The 20,172-nt window shown below is 41.7% G+C and overlaps 1 protein-coding gene across 2 annotated transcripts; it reads right to left on the minus strand.

The window, feature by feature from the left end:
- Positions 1 to 665: 665 nt before the first annotated feature.
- On the minus strand, positions 666 to 12,526 carry LAMP2 (lysosomal associated membrane protein 2). 2 transcript variants are annotated; one of them, XM_062503083.1, is made up of 9 exons: positions 12,304 to 12,526; positions 11,140 to 11,258; positions 10,385 to 10,598; positions 9,590 to 9,751; positions 8,728 to 8,945; positions 8,084 to 8,203; positions 7,732 to 7,810; positions 6,779 to 6,946; positions 666 to 948 (listed from the first exon to the last, which is right to left on the minus strand). In XM_062503083.1, exons 1-9 carry the CDS (start codon positions 12,524 to 12,526, stop codon positions 806 to 808), a joined length of 1,446 nt encoding a protein of 481 aa, XP_062359067.1. In that variant the 3' UTR covers positions 666 to 805. The 2 variants fall into 2 exon arrangements, with proteins under 2 accessions (XP_062359067.1, XP_062359068.1); XM_062503084.1 differs by lacking the exon at positions 666 to 948 and adding an exon at positions 1,679 to 5,588 and having other exon boundaries at positions 12,304 to 12,378.
- Between the last annotated feature and the right edge of the window lie 7,646 nt (positions 12,527 to 20,172).

A 20,172-nucleotide genomic window follows, 5' to 3' on the forward strand; every position in this document is an offset into this window, starting at 1 on the left:
CTCATTTCACAATTGAGCTCAGAACAAAAGGAAAAATGCAGTTCTATGAAATAGCACAGGAGACATATCCTTCAGCAGACTGTTGCCTTTTCTGAGTAGCCAAAGCTCTCCCGATATGAACCTTATCTTGGCAAATTAGACATCATGGTAGTGCAAAGCTATCCAACTTACATTAGCAGTCAGCTTCTCCATATGATGTTAAACAAACTAATTTACAAGAAGAATCAGATGTTCTTCTCATATTATGTCTGGATATTAGTGAGATCAGGTACTACTTTTACATTCACAAATAGGAAACTCAGGCTGATTCAGAATAACAGCCATATGCCAAATTCCCAACAGAAGTCTGTTGGGAGCTGGGCATTTATTTTCCCACTGCATGTATAGTCCCTTTTGACACAGCATTCACACTTTAAATTAGTTTAGCTGTAGCATTAACCAAGACAAACTGTAGGAATCTATAAATTCTCTTGTATAAAAAGATTAAACAACAGAGAGTTTTGTAGATGTCTTCTTTACTAAAAGTAATCACATTTCCCACAAGGACACACCAACTCTGCTCAATTCTCTGGTCCTCAGAACACTTACTTTCTCCAAAGTCATACAGTAGCTTCTGCAACTCATCTTCAGACTTATGGTATGTTATTCCATCATGAAGTGATTGGTATTCTGTCATGAAGTGATTTAAACTTTTTAAAATAAAGAAACCTTGAATTAATGTGTTTTTTCTTTTAAGGAGCAGGTCAGGAAGTCTGGCAAAGGGAAAAGAACAGGGAAGGTGGACAACAGAGATGGAATTAAGAGATTATACAGACTGATAGCCAGTACGACTTTTTCTTCTTCCAATGATATAAGATATAAAGACAAGAATAATAAGGAATCCAAGCGCCACGCCCACTGCGATGGGAATAAGAAAGTTCAGGTCAGAATCAGCAATGCATTCTTCAGCTGCAGAAAGAACAAAAAAAAAAAAAAAGCAAGGAAGAATAAATTAGTAAGGGAAATCAAGCATTAGAAATCAAAGAAAGCAAGGAGCAAACAGGCATTTTTGAGAAATTACATTGTATTAGATACAATAATACATGTAAAGTAAAATCAGTATTTAGTAAAGAATTGATGGAAAGATTGATTTCTTTAAATACATTTACTACATACATCCTTTATATTGGTAATGTGCTTATTCTGATTTGTACATTTAATTTCAGCTTTCTCTAGCAAGCAGAGGATAGATTAGAAATGTGAGGACAAACCAGCAGTCTGAGCACGCATTAGCTGATCACACTTCAGAGTTAGCAGCAATAAAGCAACAAAAACCCCACACTGGTATATTACTGTCCTGTCTAGGGGTCTTCCCAACCCTCCAATCACCAGCACTCCTCTGGGTTCTAAACATGAAGACATAAAAGACAATCCAAGTAACAAAGCCAAAACTTACCACGACCTACAAGAGACAGCCAAGATAAATGTGCCTTCAGGCACTGCACAGAAAACACTGAAAGACTCTGGTGGGGTGGGTAACTTTATTTTTCATGCAGAAGGGTTATTAGTTTCAGCTGAGAACTACATAGACCTCACTGAAATCCACATGAGAGGGAAAAACAGAAGATACATCCATAATGCTACAGTCGTTTTTAATATAAAGGTTGTAAAACATGTAAGGAGCTCCTTGCTGGTAAAAACACTCATCAATGATTAGCACTCCACACTGAGAACTGGTTTCAAACTCGGGGGCAGTGCTTGGCATCATAACCTGTTTGTAAGGAGAGCAGAGCTCCACCTGCCTGTGCCTGGAGAGGTTTGGTAAGGCAGGAGGCCCTGCCTGGGTTCTCCAGCACTGGAACAGTGCCTGACTTACATGCATTTCATAAAGTGGCACTCCTCGTAAAACTATTTTGTTTGAGTTTTTAATTAGGACAGAGCATCACACACACAGAGTCAATGCTTTCTCAAAAGCTGGCTGCTGTTTTTTCATTGAATCAGCATTAATTATGGGAAATGTATTGTCTTGCTTTAGCATTTACAGTCCAGTACACACCTGCTGTGGCCCCTTCCCGAAATTCTATACAAAGCCTTTGACTAAGAGCAAGGAGAACAACATGTAAAGGCTCAACAGCTGGAGATACTGAACTCAGACTACCTTAAGATGTCTACTGCCAAGTAGAGCAACACTTAGAAGGAAAAAAAAAAAACCACAAGAGGAAAGGAACTATGCACCTTACTCTGACTGAGAGAATATTTAAACACCTTAAAGAGAGACATTAGTTTGATATTTAGTCATCTTTGTTCACTAAATACCAACACAGACAATTAGCTAGATACTGGGTAATGGGTCATTAAACACTAACACTAAATATGAATGGATTTGCTAAGGATGAAGGTTCCCAGCAGGCAGTGACAGAAATTCCCTCTCTTCTTCAAAGGAAGGAGATGGGTGCAGTACAAATCACACTGTGGCACTGTTACAGGGAATTCCCCGGGTGAAAAAGGGGTTAAGGTTTCATACCAGGAACATTCCATCCTTGCTGGCACTCATCTATCCAGGTATGGCTACTGCACAGTGATTAGAAGCTTCAGAGAGGTGTCTTCAAGTGCAGAATTGGTAACTACAGCTCAACACACAGCAGGGCCAGCAGGAACAGCTTTTTCGACAGACATGGCTGAATGTGTCTCCATTCAAAAAAAGTCAGACGTTTTTGGCCCAAAACTGTTTTAGCCCCAGTATAAAAGCTGCCTTCCCTTTTAATTCCAATCATGAGATTCAATGAATAGCCCCAAAGTTTGTGTTTTATTAATGTATGCTAAGGAATAGAGAACACTGTGATAAATAAAAAAAAAAAAATTAAAACCAGCCAATCAAAAAACCAAAACAAGGAACAAATGAACAAATAAAAATGGCCCTTGCAAAACCCCAAACCCATCATTCACTGGCTAGAAAAGTTTCTTTTGAGGACTCTTAGCATGACATCTTTAACCTAAAATATCAGAAATATTGACATTTTAGAATAAAATATTTAGTAGACTGTGTATAAGGTACTAAACCAACCACACTCCATAATTGGTTACACACATTAATATTCCACATCCACAGGTGTTAAATACATCCACAATTTAAATGCTGTTTCCACAGACCAGAAAAAAATCAGCCATATAACAGAATCTCAGATACAGACTGATTAGAATTCACCTTACTCATTGAATTTATTTTCTTTAAAAAAGGACAATACAAGACATCTATTTTCAAATCAGTTAAAAAATGTGAGCAAGTTTCCTTAAGAAATAGAACAATCTTTATTTTTTTAAAGCACAGGTTAAACAGATTGACAGTTCCCTATGGAGCAATACATAGAGGAAAACTAGTGGTTTTATAACAACAGGAAGTCAGGTGAAATTGATGTTTTTTGAACCAGTTACCTGCACATCAGTCTAGGAGTATTTAAAACTCTGAGCCAATATACTTACAGGTTTTTGCAATGGTATTTCCAGTGTTGATTTTAGGAATCAATTTGCATGAATTTTCTCCATTATCATTTGGAAACTGTGTACAGTTCAAAAATTTGCAAGGTCAGAAGAATAGTGTGATGATTACTCCTTAACAGAAATGTGTGTTTAACTGGTGCCACTGAACATCACTCACAAAAAAAAGGAGCTAAAAAATCTATATGAACTTCTGCATTTGAGGATATATTAATATGAAAGTCATTAGATCCATTTTCCAAAATTAAAATGGTAAGTCTTGAAGCTTGTTTCATGATTAAACTTATAGCAGTTCCCCACTTTCATTAAAATGCATTTCAGTAACTGATGCAAAATTCAAGCTGTAGACTACAAGCTATAGTAAGCATTATCCACCCATACATGCTTCCTTGGCTAGTGTCAAGAGTAAACTGTCTTTACAAAAAAAAAAACCAAACCCAAACCATTACTGAAAGAAGTGTATTTTATGATTTGTATACAAACATGCCACAGACATCTCTACAACCCTAGAGAACACTAATAAAACACTAGAGTAGCTTTGATGCAGGCTAAACTCATTCTAAAGAGGGAGACAATGTTATGTTCATTAAATAACTAGTTTAGGCAGCTCATGTTATGACATATGCAAAAAAGCCACAATTATCTAAAAGTCTAAAAGACTTCTTTTTTTTTTCCATGCAGTAAGAACATGTATTACAGCACAAGGAGCCCAGAGGAAAGTTGTGCATCAAGGGTTAGTCTCTACAGAGCTGCACTTTAAGAACAGTCAAGTTGCACTGCACTTTTTTAACCTAGTTATTCTTTTCATACAGCAAGGAAAAACAGGTGTTGTGGGTCCATCTCAGACTTGTTTGGCTTTTGCATTCTTAACATTAATAAATGCTACACTGCAACCAATCCAACACAAAGTACATTAAACATTCAGAGTGCCAATGGCGGGCAGTTACAATGTGAACTTTGACTGGCAAAGAACCATTCAAGATGAAGATTTAAAAACAGCTCAAGCTGCAACAACAGATACTGGCTCATTAAATGAAAGCATCTTTAAACAATGGTCATTCAAAGCAACAAGACAGACCAGTTCTGTGCAGAGTATGGCATGAAGTTAAGTGCACTTTAAAGTTCTGGAATATTTAGAAAGGTTATTCCCTTTAAACTGATGCCAGCAAAAAAAAAGCTTGCATTAATTTAGCGAAGTCTGCCTTAGGTGAGTATTTAAAATGATTGCCAAGGTATAATAAAGAATTCAGTGCCTAACAGGTTTTTTTTGAAAGCACCTGGAAATGGCTCTGAAGTCTTCCCTTATATTCACCATTTGGCAAATTACTCATTTTATTTGTACAGCCATGGTATAGGAATGATTCCTGAAATTACACCAAGGCAGGAGTAAATTACTCAAATCCTGACAAAGGCAAGTAAGTTACTGCTGCCACTTCAAGAGATCACTTAATCACCAGCCTGAAGTTCAGTCCTATGGAAAACAAAGTTGCTATTGGGCATTAGACAATCCTTGTTAAATACTATACAAGTCAACAGAGTGACTAATGCTGCTAGTTTAACCCACAATTATGACAACTAAGGAACGCAGAGGAAAGAAGCAAGTACAAATTCTATGCTATTCTGGGAGATGCCCAATGCACATCAGTTCAGAACGTGTTCTTGTTTCAGGCTAGTATTTGTAAAAAGCAAAAATAAATCCTAAATGCTTTAAGATTTTTGCAAGATAAAATCCTTAGCCTAGCAATTCATCCAGTATGTGACATCTTCAAAGCAGCTATGAAACCCACATCATCTTCTTAGGGCAGGAAAACAAAGTGTAGTTCTGCTTCATCTGAGATAAACATTCTCCCTTTATTTCTCAGCTCCAATTAGCTGTGGCTAGTAATTACTCCTAAGTTTTGGGTCTTTTTTTGGACTTCAGAACTTGCACTTGCTTTGTTTAGAGTGAAATCATAACAGGAATCACACTTAGATTCACAAAGTTTGATATCCAGCATAGCTTTTTCTTCTGCCAATTATGTAAGCAACCACTATAATGGCAATCAAGACAGCAAGTGCAGCACCAACTACAATTGGGATTAGAATGCTGTCATCATCCAGCGAACACTCCTGGGCTGTAGGTGAGAAAAAGGTTGCAATAAGGAATAAATAAAGACAGAATACTTGCCAAATGTGGTATAAAAATCTGTTTTCCTTAATACAAAGGTGTTAAAAAATCAAGTATTATTTAAAATGAGAAAACTGCAGAGGTCTCATCAATACATTTAGCATATTTAATCATTATAATTAATTTAAGCATTGATAACCTATAGCAAGTTAAGGATTTATAAGTCTTCTGCTCACAAGATCTGTACTAGGCAAGGGAGCAGCCATTCTACCATGTTCAAGAACCACGCTTATCTATTTCATACTTAAGGCAAGTCTGGCTGGTGCTTTCACTCATTAAGGATAAAAAGTGACCTAGATTTGGTATCAAAAATATATCCAGAACAAATACATTTTACACAGATAAAATAACTATAATTGGAAGAAAGCTAGCTGCAACTTTAACTGCAGAGTGAAATGGGTCCCTAACTCTTTAGAAAGACTGTTTACCCTACACACATCTGGAGAGTTATCTTCTGTCTAAAATCATAACTTTTCAATCTATGTGTCAACAGATCAGTCTAGTCCAGTAAGATTGTGCTGCAAGTATTAGCATTATGCACAAAGACCAGCTTGCACTAAATATTAAGAGGTAATTTAAGACATTTCAGTTTTCTCCAGACAAGATCAAGATAATGCAGCAAACAAACATTTCAGAATCTCACTTCAGTTCTGGATATTCAAGACTGCTTCTGAAAGAAGCTCTGACAGTTCATTCTTTCCCAACACTCCTATTCCTCAGACTGAGAAGTAAAAAGAAACAGAACACCTAACAGTATTCCAAAAGTCCATTTCTGCAAAAGTTCTGTCCAATTTTCTTATATATCTGAGCTAAAAAAAGCTGTATGTCAAGAATGTTGTCAGGTAACTTTTAACCTATGCTGCACAATGCTTAAGTCCCCCTTTAGTGTCTCTAGTTCATTCAAGTTCAAGTGAAGAAGAACCAGAGACACTTAGCAGACATTTTTTAAGTGAGAACAAAGCTTTGCATGAACTTGAATGTCAGTCTCAGAACTTTTCTTCATTCCATGTATATCTAAATATATTTTTAAAAACTGGAACAAGAACTTCCAAGACAAAGTGCTTGTACCTAATGCTGGTGCTTTTTAGCAAGTAAAAATTTTGCAAGCATCACTAAGAACAAAAACGTAACTCTTACCTGTAGCAAACTTATTTGCCTCCACAAGAAATGGCTGAATCCATAGATTAAAAGTATGTACTTGAACATCCTCACTGATCTGAAGAGTTTGCTCCTTTCGGCACATGTAAGAGCTACCAAGGAAAGCATCCCATTTGCTGAAATTGCTGTTATCTGCACTTGAAATGACTAAACAAAGAAGGAAAAAGAAGAAAGGGAATTTGTGTGTTCACTTAAAATGCAAGGCAGTTGCTAATACAGTAAGAGTGAGTAGCTGAATCTAGAAGGGCCAACATCTCAACACTGACTAGTCTGAAAGAAGTAGTGCAAAGTGGGATTGATCTGCTTAACCAAAAATCAGACTGAAATTATTACAGTACTTTGCAGTAATCTCTCGTTCATCTGTATATGACATTAGGCTTTCCTTGTACCTCCACTCATCTCAGTGCTGCAGAGTTGCAAGTGCTTTAGCTTTAATGCTCTTTAATTGCTGTAGCTATGATAATCAATTAAAGAAAAAAAAAAGAGAAAACATATGTTTGTTGGGAAAAAAGTACACTTTAGTTTTTGAAGGACTGGCCTGTTTTTAGTGAGAGTTAAGCACAAGTGGCTGGAAGATACAGCAGCATCTTCAATCAAAGACAACAGCTAGTTTAGGGAAAAAGCTTCAAAGTTAGTACAACTGTATTTCATACCACAAAAAATTACATTGCTGAAAAGAGTTATAAAGAAGCCCTCTTAATTTACAGTGACTCCATTAGCAGAAGTTTCAGGAATCATAGAGTGGTCCCACACTGCTGTCTAAAGTAACTCTTACAGCCATTTCTGCTTATTACTTTTGTTCATACCAACTTCTAGACATAAAGTAGAAGCTAACAGTATTCATGATCAACACTGAAAAAAAAAGCCAGAAGTATTTGATGCCACCATTAAATAAAATATTACACTTGTTTAAGGCAGATATTGTTTCTTACCAGAACCATTCAGACGGTTGAGCAGTGTAACATTCACCTCCCTCAGATAAAATTTTTGTACACTTGCACTTGTATTTTTCTGTTCAAGAAGCAAGAACCAAGTGTCAGTGCGCAATTCTGCATTTGTAACTTTAACAACACATGCTTTACAAAAGCCAACACATTTACCAGTATTACATTTTCAACAACTTTAACCCAGTTCTCCGTTTGTCTTGAGGCACTCAGCTGGCCAGTTCCACTTCCCATATGGGAACAGCCTACCACCAGCAAGCAACAGGAGGATCTTACTACAAGTGATCACCATGAATGCTGTTAAACGAAAAATTTGTTTAAAATTAAATAAGTTACTTACAACAGCAAATGTGAAACCAATCAGTGTGCTATTTCCATCATTCAGTTTCAGAGTGGCTGTTGTGTTACCACAGGCACCATCTGCAACAGTTGTCTTTGGATTGATGTTGATCAGAAGAGGCTGAAAGACAGACAAAGCACATCAAAGACATTCAGCTGCCTTTGGAATACATTGTCTCAGTCAGGATCAGTCCTGGGTTAGAAGAGCTTGTCATAAATACAACAGCAGGAAGAGTTGATTTTGGCTGCTATGCAACTAAGGTTGAGTTAAATTTACATGTTGGCAGTACTGAAACAAGCAAATTGCTTGAGAAGTGTTACTATGTTCCCTAACACAACAGGCTACTCTCTGAGGGGAAAGGCAGTATCTGCAGAAACAACAGCCATAACAGCTGAGAAAGTTCCAGACTTTTAATCATGCTAGGTAAGTCTAAAATGATTCCAATAACAAATTCTCTTGACTCCATGTAAGATTTTTAAGACAGGTATTATGTGACAAAACAATTCTGATGTCACGGAGGTGCTATATATAATACTTAGAAGGAGTTCTGGACAGCCAGCAGTGTACAAAGCAAATACCCTGCATTCAGATTTCACACCAAATAACTACAGAAACTTCTACTCTTCAAAAGAATAAAGAACCACCTTGTCTTGAGAAACATTCAGTTGCAGCCCTACAGTTGCCAGGAAACAAGTTTTATTTCCACTTTTGAGAGAGTAGTTTCCCGTGTCTGGATTCTCCACAGGTTTGGGAGCAGTTGTTGGAGCAGGAGACAACGTAGTCCTAGGTGCAGTAGTTACATTGGCAATAGTAGGTGAAATGGTAGGTGCAGAAGTAGGTGTATCAGCAGGACATCTAGACTCTGAAAAGACATTTTAATCACCATTTCATTGCTGAAGTCTTATTACCCAGACAAAGTACAGCTGCCATTTATTCTCAGAAATCAAGTAACACTCAGTTTTAAATCCACACTCAGTACCACTTGCCTCTAACACATGGAAGCAAAACACACAAAGACAGTTAAGTTGTTATAAAAGTGTGACATGTATTTGCTGTAGACCAAGTACGTGACTCTATATACAGCAGGATGATGTGCTTGTCTCTTTTCTGAGCTATGAGATGAGACAACAGGCTCTGGACTACTGATATGCAACAGCAGAGGCCACCACTGGAAGTGGAAAGCAATCAGCTAAAAACCCCTCAAACTCAAATTATTTACTCAGCAACAGTAGTTCTGAAGTGCATATTCTTAATACCCTAATTACTGGAGTACATACTTGAGAAGAATCCCACCTTGGCATGCAAACAATTGACATTACAGCACACTACTAAATCTGTTCTCCTAATCCATTTTTCCAGGAACAAGGAAAGAAATACTAGAGGATATTTACATGAATATTATTAAACACAGCACATCTTAGAATTGGTGGATTTGTTATTATGGGACTTTGCCCCCTGCACTAAGGGGCAATACAAAAAAGCTCTTTCACAAACTGAAATGCTCACCTTTTTTACTGACTGTGCCATTCTGAACAAAAGCCTGCACGGTAACATTCCAGAAAATCTGTGTTGCATTTTCTGCTTCAACTAAGTAGGAATTGTGACACACGAAGACAGTATTCAGTTGAACTGGAGGCAAAGGATCCCTCACAACAACGGTAACTGGTCCTGCAATTAAGCACAAATGTTTTAGCGCCTTAGGGACTACAAGAACTTAGAGGTAGTGTTATGTTTAATACAATTTCATAAGACGAAGATTAAGAGATAATTAAATTTAACAATCTTAAGCTTTCTTGAATGTTTTTGCTACGTGTCCTCATCTGAAGCACTAGGCAATGCAGGAGTAACCAAGCTTACAGAACTAGACAAGCCAACTGAAAGGTGAACCCTTTTAGTTATGATTTTAAAGAGAAAAAAATTCTATTATTAGTATGCATTAGTACACAGACAGCCTAACACTGTATTGCTTGGTAAGGTAGGAGGTCAAGCAGTGCACACCAAAAATTAATCTTCCATGCACCTGCTGTCTACCAGCACCTCATTGATCAAAGCTGTTTATCCTTCCCTTTCTCTTCCACTTACAGGAATTACACACTCAGTGAAGCCATTTGGCCTGCACTGTTACCCAGCGGGCAGGAACAAGGAACAGCAGTTGGCAGCACCTGGTACAGAACTCATTACATTCATTACTATCTCCTGTATCCCTCCTTCCTCAGAAAAAGCCAAGCCAGGTCAGGTACACGAGGTCTGACACTTCTGGCTGAGACTGCTTTGCAAGTCAGATTCTGCACCGAACGTTACCTTTTCTTTTAGCGTCAGGAAATACAGCTGTGTCATTGGTGTTGTAGGTCAGTGTGATGAAGTCTCCCTGATAAGTTTCATTGTTTTTTGTGATGTTAATGCTCCAAGAATGACCTTCTCCAAACTGCACTGCCACAAGGGCAGCTTGTGTGTCATTGCCACAGATGCTTCCATTGTGTGTCACATTTGACGACAAATTCAGAGTTGTGTTTTTCTAAAACAAAAGGGTAATTTTAATGCATTCACATGCAACTCTTCCCTATGACAACATTATAAACTTGCTGGAGTTAGCTAAAACCTTGCACAAGATAAGTGAGATTATTTTAGGTTATTCTGGAAAATAATGACAAAGGCTCCCTGATACCTGCCTGAGAAAGGAGCTGTATCAGATTCAAGTGCAAAAGTACAGCTCTAACTTGGCTGTAAATCACCATGTTGAACTGCAATTACATTTACTACTTGGGCTAAGTGATACTAACTGCTAACTGATACTGGTTAGACTTGGTGAGTTTTATGTACATTATTTAAGTGAGAGCAACAGGGTATGACTTGTATGACTGAGTTTGTACCACAGTTTGAATGACTGAGGACTGAGAACTTATTCTTTATTTTATAAGGATGATATAGAAATATTCTCCTCAACTGACTTAGTAAAAAAAAAAAAAGTAAGAAATCCAACACCCTAGCTAAAAGAGCTTAAACTTTTATTCAGGTCAAAATCCAGTTCTCAGCAAGAGTTACTCCCAAATACTTACATAATCACCATTGTTTGATTCATATTTTATCAAGAACCTCATCATCCAATCTGCGTACAGGCATGTAGCATTAGAAGCATCCTTTATATCTACTTCAACTGCATAGGACTGGAAAAAACCTGTAAGACATGATTATTAGCTATTAAGACGTTGTTTTGACTTCATTTTCTAGAACCACTTAAGAGGACAGCTCATCACAAAGCAGTAAATTATGTCAGGACCATATTCAATTTACCAGACACTGAAAGAATAGCTAGATTTCTAAAAATTACCAAAAATAGAAAGCACGCCATGAAACTGTCACAGCTGGCAAAAATTGAGAGAATGCTTTACAGTCTGTTTACCTGACATAAACTAATAATCTCAAAGTGTTGAGTGCCCAACACTGGCCACTTCTAAGATTTGGCTGGACAAGGTGTTGGGCCATCTTGTCTAGACCGTGGCTTTGCCAAGAAAGGCTGGACCGGCTGATCCTTGAGGCTCCTTCCTCAATTCTGATTCTGAAACAAGCACGAGCTTTCTGGTGACACACCGGGTAAACCAAAGGGCACGAACACAGCACTTGAACAGCGTGCTGCTTGTAGACCAGAGTCTATTATTTTGTGTGTTGTATCAGTGATTACGACTCCGGCTGACCCCTAAGAGATGGGATCGGCATGCCTTCATTGTGTTTCCACGATTTCCAGTTCGAAAGGCACGGGCGTTAAATTGCTTCTGCGTTCTAAGATAAGTTTTCCCAGCCGCTGTATTCCTGACCTGGTGAATCCCGGCACAGCCGCCGCCGTGCCCGAGGCCCCACGCCGAGAAGCGCTGTCAGAACGGCCCGGCCGGGCCGCTCGGGTCAGCCCGCGGTCCCGGCTGCCGGGCCACGGCCCCCGGCGGAAGCACCCGATGTTCCCGCGGCCTCCCCGCACGGGGCCTCGGCCTCGCCGCTGTCCCCTCCCTCCCGTGGGTGGCGGCGCGGGGTGGGGAGCGGCAGCGGCGGCGCCTCCGCCCCGGGGCCGCCCCCCGAAGGGCCGAGACGGCCCCGGGAACCCCCCGGGAGCCCCGGTGCCCGCGCGCCGCCTCACGTGCGTGACGGGCCGAGGGCGGGGAGCGGCACGAGCCTGCGGGGACACCCGACACCCGCTCCCCTCCCACGGGCCCCGCCGCTGCCCCGCTTACCAGAGACGCCGAGCAGCAGCAACGGCAGGAGGAGGCGGCGGCAGGAGGAGGAGGAGGAGGAGGAGGAGGAGGCGGCGGCGGCGGCGGCGGAGCGGCGCGGGCCCATGGCGGTGGTGGCGGCGGTGGCGGTGCTGCTGCTGCTGCCGCTGCCGGCGGCGGGGACACCGGGGCACGGCGAGCGGCCGGGGCGAGCGGGCGCGACAAAAACCTCGCCAGCGGTCATGTGAGGGGCGGGGCCCGCGCGCCGCCAGCCGCCGCTCAGCGCCGCCGCTCGATTCCGTGGATCGCGGACGGGCCGCTCCTCTCGCGCCGCCTCGGGCGGGCGGGTCTGCTCTGCTCCCGTTACCGTCCCCGTCCGGCCGCCGGACCGGGGCTGTGCCGCGGTGGTCTCTGCAGGGGCACGGTAGCGGCGGCTTGTTCTGGCCCTCGGCAGCGTTTGCGGTTTGCTCTGGGGCTGCTGTAGTCTGGGAAAGGGTAGATTACAAGAGATGCGCATCCAGAGAAGTTTAATATAGAGGCTTTCACTGAGAAAAAAAAAAATAGAGACTAAAGATAATGCCCATGTTTGCAATAAGTGCGAAGGGTTAGTGTGCCCTCAGTCCCCTCTCCTGGCGTGCTGTCGGTGTCCCGAGCCGGCTGTCGGTGCTTCCATCCCTGCCGGGGACGGTCCCGGGCTCTCCGGGGCTCGGTGCCTGCGCTGGCCGGGCAGAAACCCGCTCCAGGCACGGTCCCTGCGGCGGGGAGGGCATTGCCACCAGCGCCCGGAGCTTTCTGCGTGCTTTGCTGTGCTGAAAGGCAGCAAGTGGGGCAGAAAACGGTTGGAGAAGACGGGTTTGGTGCAAATGAGGGAGAGAAGAGCTTGCTGGAGTGAAAACTTGGTGGAATTGGGTTCGAAAGGTGCTACAAAATGTGATGGATGCTGGATGGCACCCTGGCACTATTGATTAGGGGGAAAAACCCCCCCAGACCCCACACACGAACAAAACAAGTCAAAAAGGCTGGCTTGGCAGAGAAAGAGGAAATGGAAGAAGACACTGAGTTTGGGGGACAGCAAGGCAGATGGCCTGAGGAGACAGGAGCTTTGTGCTCAGAAAGGAAGGGCCCTCTGGAACGGCATATTCCTGTTTCTGATCCTGTGGAAGAGCTGAGGATTTTGAATAATTGAGCTCTAAGAGACATCCCCCACCACGGGGGAAGAAAATGAAGTCTGAAGAAGACAATAAAACACATTGACCTGATAAATGAGACAGCTGGAATGTAGATGGTGTTGATACAAAAGCAGTTATGCAGCCTTGAAGAAGTGGAAATAATGCAATTTGTTATCAAAAGGCAGTTCATTTCTCTCAGTTGTGCGCTTGCAATCCTGTACTTTCCCATAATGTCACAAACCTAAGGTGGCATGTCAGTGCCACCACGGAAACCAGGGCATCAAACAAATGAGGGTCCCACACCCAAGGGATTTTGTGGTCAGACAAGTTCACTGCTTCTTTGCATTTTTTTGTGCTTAATAACTACACCTAGAGCACACTCACCATGCATGTTACATACCTGCACATGCACTTGTCTAAGCACAGCTGCATGCGACTCTCAAATTAATGTAATTTCAAAACACTTAGAGTAAATTTATATTCATCCTTTGGGCTTAATTGCAAAAAGAAAATATTTGAAGAAATAAACTTTATGTTTAATAATTGACTTGCTGTAGGCTGTAGGGAAATGTCAGGAACAGCAGCATGGATGAGACCATAAGTTTTGAAAGCAGCAAATCTTTCTCACCTCCACCACGAAGAATGGGGCATTTCAGAGGATAGGAAGAGTCCTGCTCTGGGGATTTTGTATCTCCTCAGGCTTCATTCCTTTAGTACAAAGTTATGTTTTTGAAAAGTGGTCTCACAAGGAGTTAAGAGCAATCAAACTAGGGGGATTTGACTATTAGGAGACAGACATTGAATTAAGCTTTAATTAATTGGAAGAGGAGAAAATGATTGGTCTCTTCAGGTAGTTCACCGAGTGGAATGGCACCTTTTGTGTCTGCTGGTATATTTACTTCAGGACTTTTGTATATGCATTGACATGTTCCAACACTCCCTTGTTGTTAGTGAATAATTCTGAATATTTGGATCTCTTGTTGGCACATAGGAAATGGGCTCTGAAACAAGTGGATGTTCTGCAGACATAACGGGAAGGCTGATTAACTTGTTTCCTTTATGCCAATTTAGTGAAGCTTGAAATGAAATCTAATGGCAGCACTCACAACAAGCAATTCCTTTTCTATTTAATAACACAAGAGAAATCGCAATTGGTGTGGAATTAAAAGAACGGTATCATTTATTTAATTTAGTAGAATGGAAAATATCTCACTTTGCACCAGAAATATCATCACTAATAACAAAAAGCAGGTAATTTCTCTGTTTGTATGTGGTTACTTCACCCTCCCTGTACTCCATCCCTGCCCTCCATCCCTGCCATATAACAGCCTGGTGTGATGTTATTTTACATGATCTTGCCATCCTGAGCTGTTGTCATTGTCACACAGTCACAGAGGGACTGATGCACCTGCAGATGCAGGAAGAGATGGGACAACCACAAAGGCTGTCCAAGGGGTTTCTGCAGAATCCTTGGGGAGACTAAAGGATCAAATTCCACCTCCAAGGAGTTGGCACAAATACCTCGTGTTCATGTACAGGAAGATGTTTGTCCAACAAAGCTCACATGCTCCAGCCATCTGGACATGATAAAAGGTTGTTAAAAGCAATGTACTCTTTCCTTTTCACAGAGATATTCTCCTCTTGCAGAAGCTTGCAGGAGGAAGCTTGACAAGATAGAAGCTTGATTTTGGCAGTGCTCTCCCTAAACAGAGACTTTCCCAGCAGTTTCCAAGGCTTATCTCCTCTTTGTAGCTCTGGGGGGTGTGAAATGAAGCTCTGTTCCTCTCATGTTTAACAAATCCTTCAGCTGTCCTTTAAAAAAGTTTAGTAGTTAGGGTCAGATGTTGTCTGATTCCTCTTTAATTCCATAAGTTATTATATTCAGTGCTTGTAGGATTTAACCTCTAACAAATATCCACTGCATGTTATTACTCACTGCATGAGTAATTTCTTTATTGATTGTGGCAGTCTTAACAATAAAATTTACGTGATAGTTGGACTTCAGTAACATAAGCTCAAACTCACATTCTCAGCTGTTTTCCTTTAATGAGAGAAGAGTGAATGATTGTTACCATAACACAGAGAAAATGCCTTACCCTCTTGCTTAGTAGAGAGAAATGATTTTGCAGTTAGCATGATTTTGGGAGACACTGATGGATGGGAAGCTGACCTGGGTTTTGTAAGATATGTTAGTAACAAATATTCCTTATGTTTATTACTGGCTGTGAGAAGGACTGTAAGGTTTCTGTACAGCATTACAGTCTTAGTGCATGTTATACTGCCTGACATCAGTTGTTTTAAGAAGGTATTGACATGTACTGAGAGCAAATATGCAAAATTTGTAATTACTTTTTGAAGCTTTAGTTCATTAAGGAATATAATTTAATGCATAATTTCATTTGCATCATATGCTTAATCCTTCATGAATCCTTTATCAGTTTCAGCTGTTTAGATACTATATCTGTAATCAAACTTTTCTTAGCTCTGAGACTTGCCAAAATTGATGGATGTGTGTGCTCAGAAGCAAAGTGTCCACTGTTTAATGGAGCACTGAGTAACTTAATGTTTCTGATTCCTGATGCAGAAGAGTAGAGGTTGTGATAAAAAGAAGAAAGAGATAATCAGTAGGACATGCAGTAATCCTGACTTTGTATCTTTTTGTATCTTTATTGATTATTTTATGTATCTCTAAAAAAGGGCAATTCCTGTCTTTTTTTAGCCAGGGAAAACATTATGGCAGAACTGATTATTCCTTCTCAGGAGTCAGAGAAATTATTTGGTTCCATTTCATGTGGAAGGAACGGACAGAGGAATATTATAATGCTGGCCAGAGAGGTCCCAGATTCACTCGGCAGAGGGGGATGAATCATAGGGACTTTCTTGGGACTGTGCCAGCATCTGAGAGTACAGCTGTTCAAGAGTTTTCCTTCTCACACAGCCCAATGTGTAGCCCGTGGGCTGAGGATTTGGGGTCCGCAATGGCCATGGGCACTCCAGCCCGGGGTGACACCTGCAGTGCCTCGGCTGAGCCGGGCGTGCCCGTGGCAGGGCAGGGATGCGCTGGCAGCTCCGGACCAGTGCTCCCGATCTCATCCCAGCGCCGGCCGCGAGCGCACGGCAGCGCAGCCGAGCTCTCGGGTTTTGGGGGAGGTGGAGGTAGGAAACCAAACCAATAAACGCTGCTGCGAGAAACTGCTGAGTCAAGACTGGGGAAATCACGTGAAAAGCCAAAAAAAGAAAGCTTGGTGGGGAGACGAAGAGATCGGAGGGCAGGCTGCGAAACTTCCTGTAAAACCTCTTGTAAAAGCGCTCGTGTCGCGACGCAGCTGGGAAAACATTCCCAGAGCAGGCTGGGAGCAGAGGCACAGGCGTTTCGTCACAGCCTGTTACACAAACACAGCTCGCACACAGCCTGGGGTCATCCTGTGCTGGAGCTCGGGGCTAAGAGCGAGGCAGGGGCTGGGCCATGGGCCAGACGGGCCGCAGGCAAGCTGGCTCCGAAAGGTGGCACTTCTCCACAGAAGCCAAACTCGCGAGCCCACTTTGCAGATGTCGTTTTGGAGGGCAGATTTGGCACTCCGATGGCAGCCAGGATTGGAGGAGGGTGCTGGGGCAGCTTTGCTGTCCTGCTGGTGCCCTTCGGTGCTGCGGGGCGCACGGTGTGGGGCTCCCCTGTTGCTCAGAAACATTTCCAGCTGCTGCTGGATGCGATGTGCGCTGGAGCACTCAGCAGCTGTGTTAACATGTAGCAGTAGATTAGGTTTATGCATTCTGTGAGTCAAACCAAGCTGCTTGTAGATGTAGCTCTGTTTAACGTTAAAAAAATAAAGAACTTGCTTGACTGACAACATATTCTTTGGGCTTGTTACAGCAAAGTAGAAGTGTGTCAATACTCTCTCCCTTTTGTGGTTTGATCGACATACCGAGCTAGCTTGCTGGAGATATATCTGTCAGCTTCAGAGCAGAAATGATTGTGTGAAAATGGTTCTGCACAGGAGGCACCTCCCACTTCCAGCTCTTACGAAAGATGTGCTGGCTTTTTGTGTAACATTTTCTGAGAGATTTTAGCAGGAAAATAAGTTACATCTAAAATACAAGATGTAAAATACAGGGCTGGGAGAGAAACTGGGTATTATACAGTTGTTTTCATAGCTGGATATTTTAACTGCAGGACTTCAGTGGTACAGGATCCCTTGTGACCTAGAATAACATTACATCCCTTTTACAGAGAACATAATGATATTTGTAGTTAGGCTGTAGTTTCCAGCTCTGACAGAGATCAGAAACCAGGTCTGGCAAACACCAGGCTAATGTGTGTTGTCTGCATTATCCTGAAACAGAGCTCTTTGGGGGAAAGATCTCTCTCCAGTTTGAGATTGTGTTTGCTTTGTGCTTTTGGAGCTGGGATTGGAAGCCACAACTGCTGCTGTAGGAATAAAAAGGGAGAAACTCAAGGGGATACACACACAGTGCCAGTTCTGCAAGTGACAGAAACACAGCCCTGTGGTTGCAGAACTAGTTCTGACCTACTCCCCAGCCACATCCTACAAACTTTATCTGTCCCATTACAAGGTTTCAGCTCAGCTCTGCAGAGGTTGTGTTTTGTAATTTTTGTTCCAGTCTCATGTTTGAAAGCTCCACCTTCTCCCCAGCACACACATGGTAGAACTTGGCATGTGCAGTGCCCTGTCCAGCCTTCACTGAAAATTAATAGAGCAGCTTTGCCTTGAGCCTCAAACTAGCACCAGCTGAAGGACTTCGTGGATGTAATTAAGGGCCTGCTTTTGACAAAGGTCTCTAGTTTTGGCCATGATAATGATTTTTTTTCAGTTGTACCTCAAGCTTCAGAGACTACACAAGGGTAAAACAGAACAGGCATTGTGATAATTTAATGGGAAGTTCAGTCCAGAAGGGGAAATAAAGCTATATATTAAGTGAACATGTTGCTAATAATCCAGCACTGATATTTCACGCTTAATTAAAACTACTTACTACTCCAAATAGTAACAAGCAATCTATTCCATATTATTTCAGATGCCATTTACTTGCATGCTAGCCCCTGTCTGCAAAGTCATAGTGACTAAGCTTTGTGAGGAAGAATAGGAGCCCTTGAGCTCTGCAAAGGCCTGGGCAGTGACCCTATGCATTCCTTAATTGCATAACACATCTAAATGTTAGATCTACTGGAAAGCAGTTACTGCAACTTCCTTGTTACTGCAAATATCATTAGATGGAAGAGAATCTGTAGACTTTTTTGAAAAGACAAGATTGTGTATCAAGTTATGATTACTCAGGTATTTTAACTCAGAAGTACTTAGTGATAACCGTTTTCCTCCAGCTCTAAAATACAGGTGTTGCAAGCAGACAAACAACTGATTGTTTTAGGGAGTAAGATAAAGAACTATGAACAGTTATAGAGAAAATTAGGTTACTTGTATTTTCCTGCCTGAATAGTCTCCTAAGGCTGCAAAAGCTGACCAAACTTTTGATCTAACAAATGAAACAATGCTGGTTACAAAAGAACTCTTGGAATTCAGCAGATACAAGCAGAAGGGACATGATAAGGATCAAGGAGACAATTCCAAGAGAAATAGCTACAGAAGAAGTGGCCAGCCCAGCAACAATGGAACCCAACAAGAAATGAAGAGTCCACTGACCAGAATCTAGTGTTTGACTTGGATTGGGTGATGAGTGTCAGTGGCATAAATGAGAGGTGTGAACTGGGGTAGAGGTCCCTCTCCAGAGGGACCAGTTCCACCTGTGACCAAAGAACTAGCAGGAGACTAATTGGAAATATTCTCTTGGACTTGGCATTCTTAGTGGGGTCCTAGGATCAGACAGTTACTGTGGCTGGACTGTAAACCTCTAGCAATTGATAAAAATTTAGTATTTGCCAGATGTGAACTACTTTTCCTCAGCTTAAGAGGTCTTTTTGCAGTGCTACAATGTCCTACTGATTTAGAAAATTCACTTTCAAAGTTATTTTTTTGTTTAATTTATATCCTAATGCTGTTTTTCTATAAGCAGCAGCAAGACAAGCTATGAGTCATTTGAAAGGTGACCTTGTACCAGGAAACAATTACTTAACCAGGAGAAAAACCTGCTCCTTTGTAGGTTAACCAACATCCATTGTTTCTCTTCCCAGTTAACTCCATGTATTACCAGATACCCTTTTACCCTTTGCACAAAGTTCAATGTCTCTCAACCACTCTAGTTTGAAGTGTTCATTGTTTAAATGCTACAGTATGTCCAAAGGCCCTGGCCTCTTTAAGGGGCAACAAAAAAGGCAAATCCAAAGCTACCATCTTAAATTTGACTTATCATCAGTTTTTCTCAATCTGGAGAAAGTACAGCAGCATATATTACACTTCACACAGGAAAAGGAATGAAAGAATTCACTGCTCTCTTTTTTTCTTTTTTTTTTTCTCAGAGTAGACAGATAATCTACCAGTCTCCAAACAGTCATCTGCTTCTGTAGGACCCTTTTTAAAATGGAAAATATAGGAAATATTCTTTTTAAGGAGAAAGTGTTGGTGGAAAAACCATCCCAAGCATTTAGATGCCTCCAAGCTTTAAGACAGGAAGGAAGCACCTGAGCAGGACTTGTGGCAGATGCTTCCCAGACCTGTCTCAGCCCAGCTGCCCTAGGACTGTTGTGTGGTTCCAGCAGTGCAGGGTCAGTCCCCCTGCAGCCTGTGCCAGCCTTCCCCAGAGCACCTCA

This window comes from Cinclus cinclus, chromosome 15 (assembly GCF_963662255.1).
Source record: "Cinclus cinclus chromosome 15, bCinCin1.1, whole genome shotgun sequence".
NCBI classification, from domain to species: domain Eukaryota; kingdom Metazoa; phylum Chordata; class Aves; order Passeriformes; family Cinclidae; genus Cinclus; species Cinclus cinclus.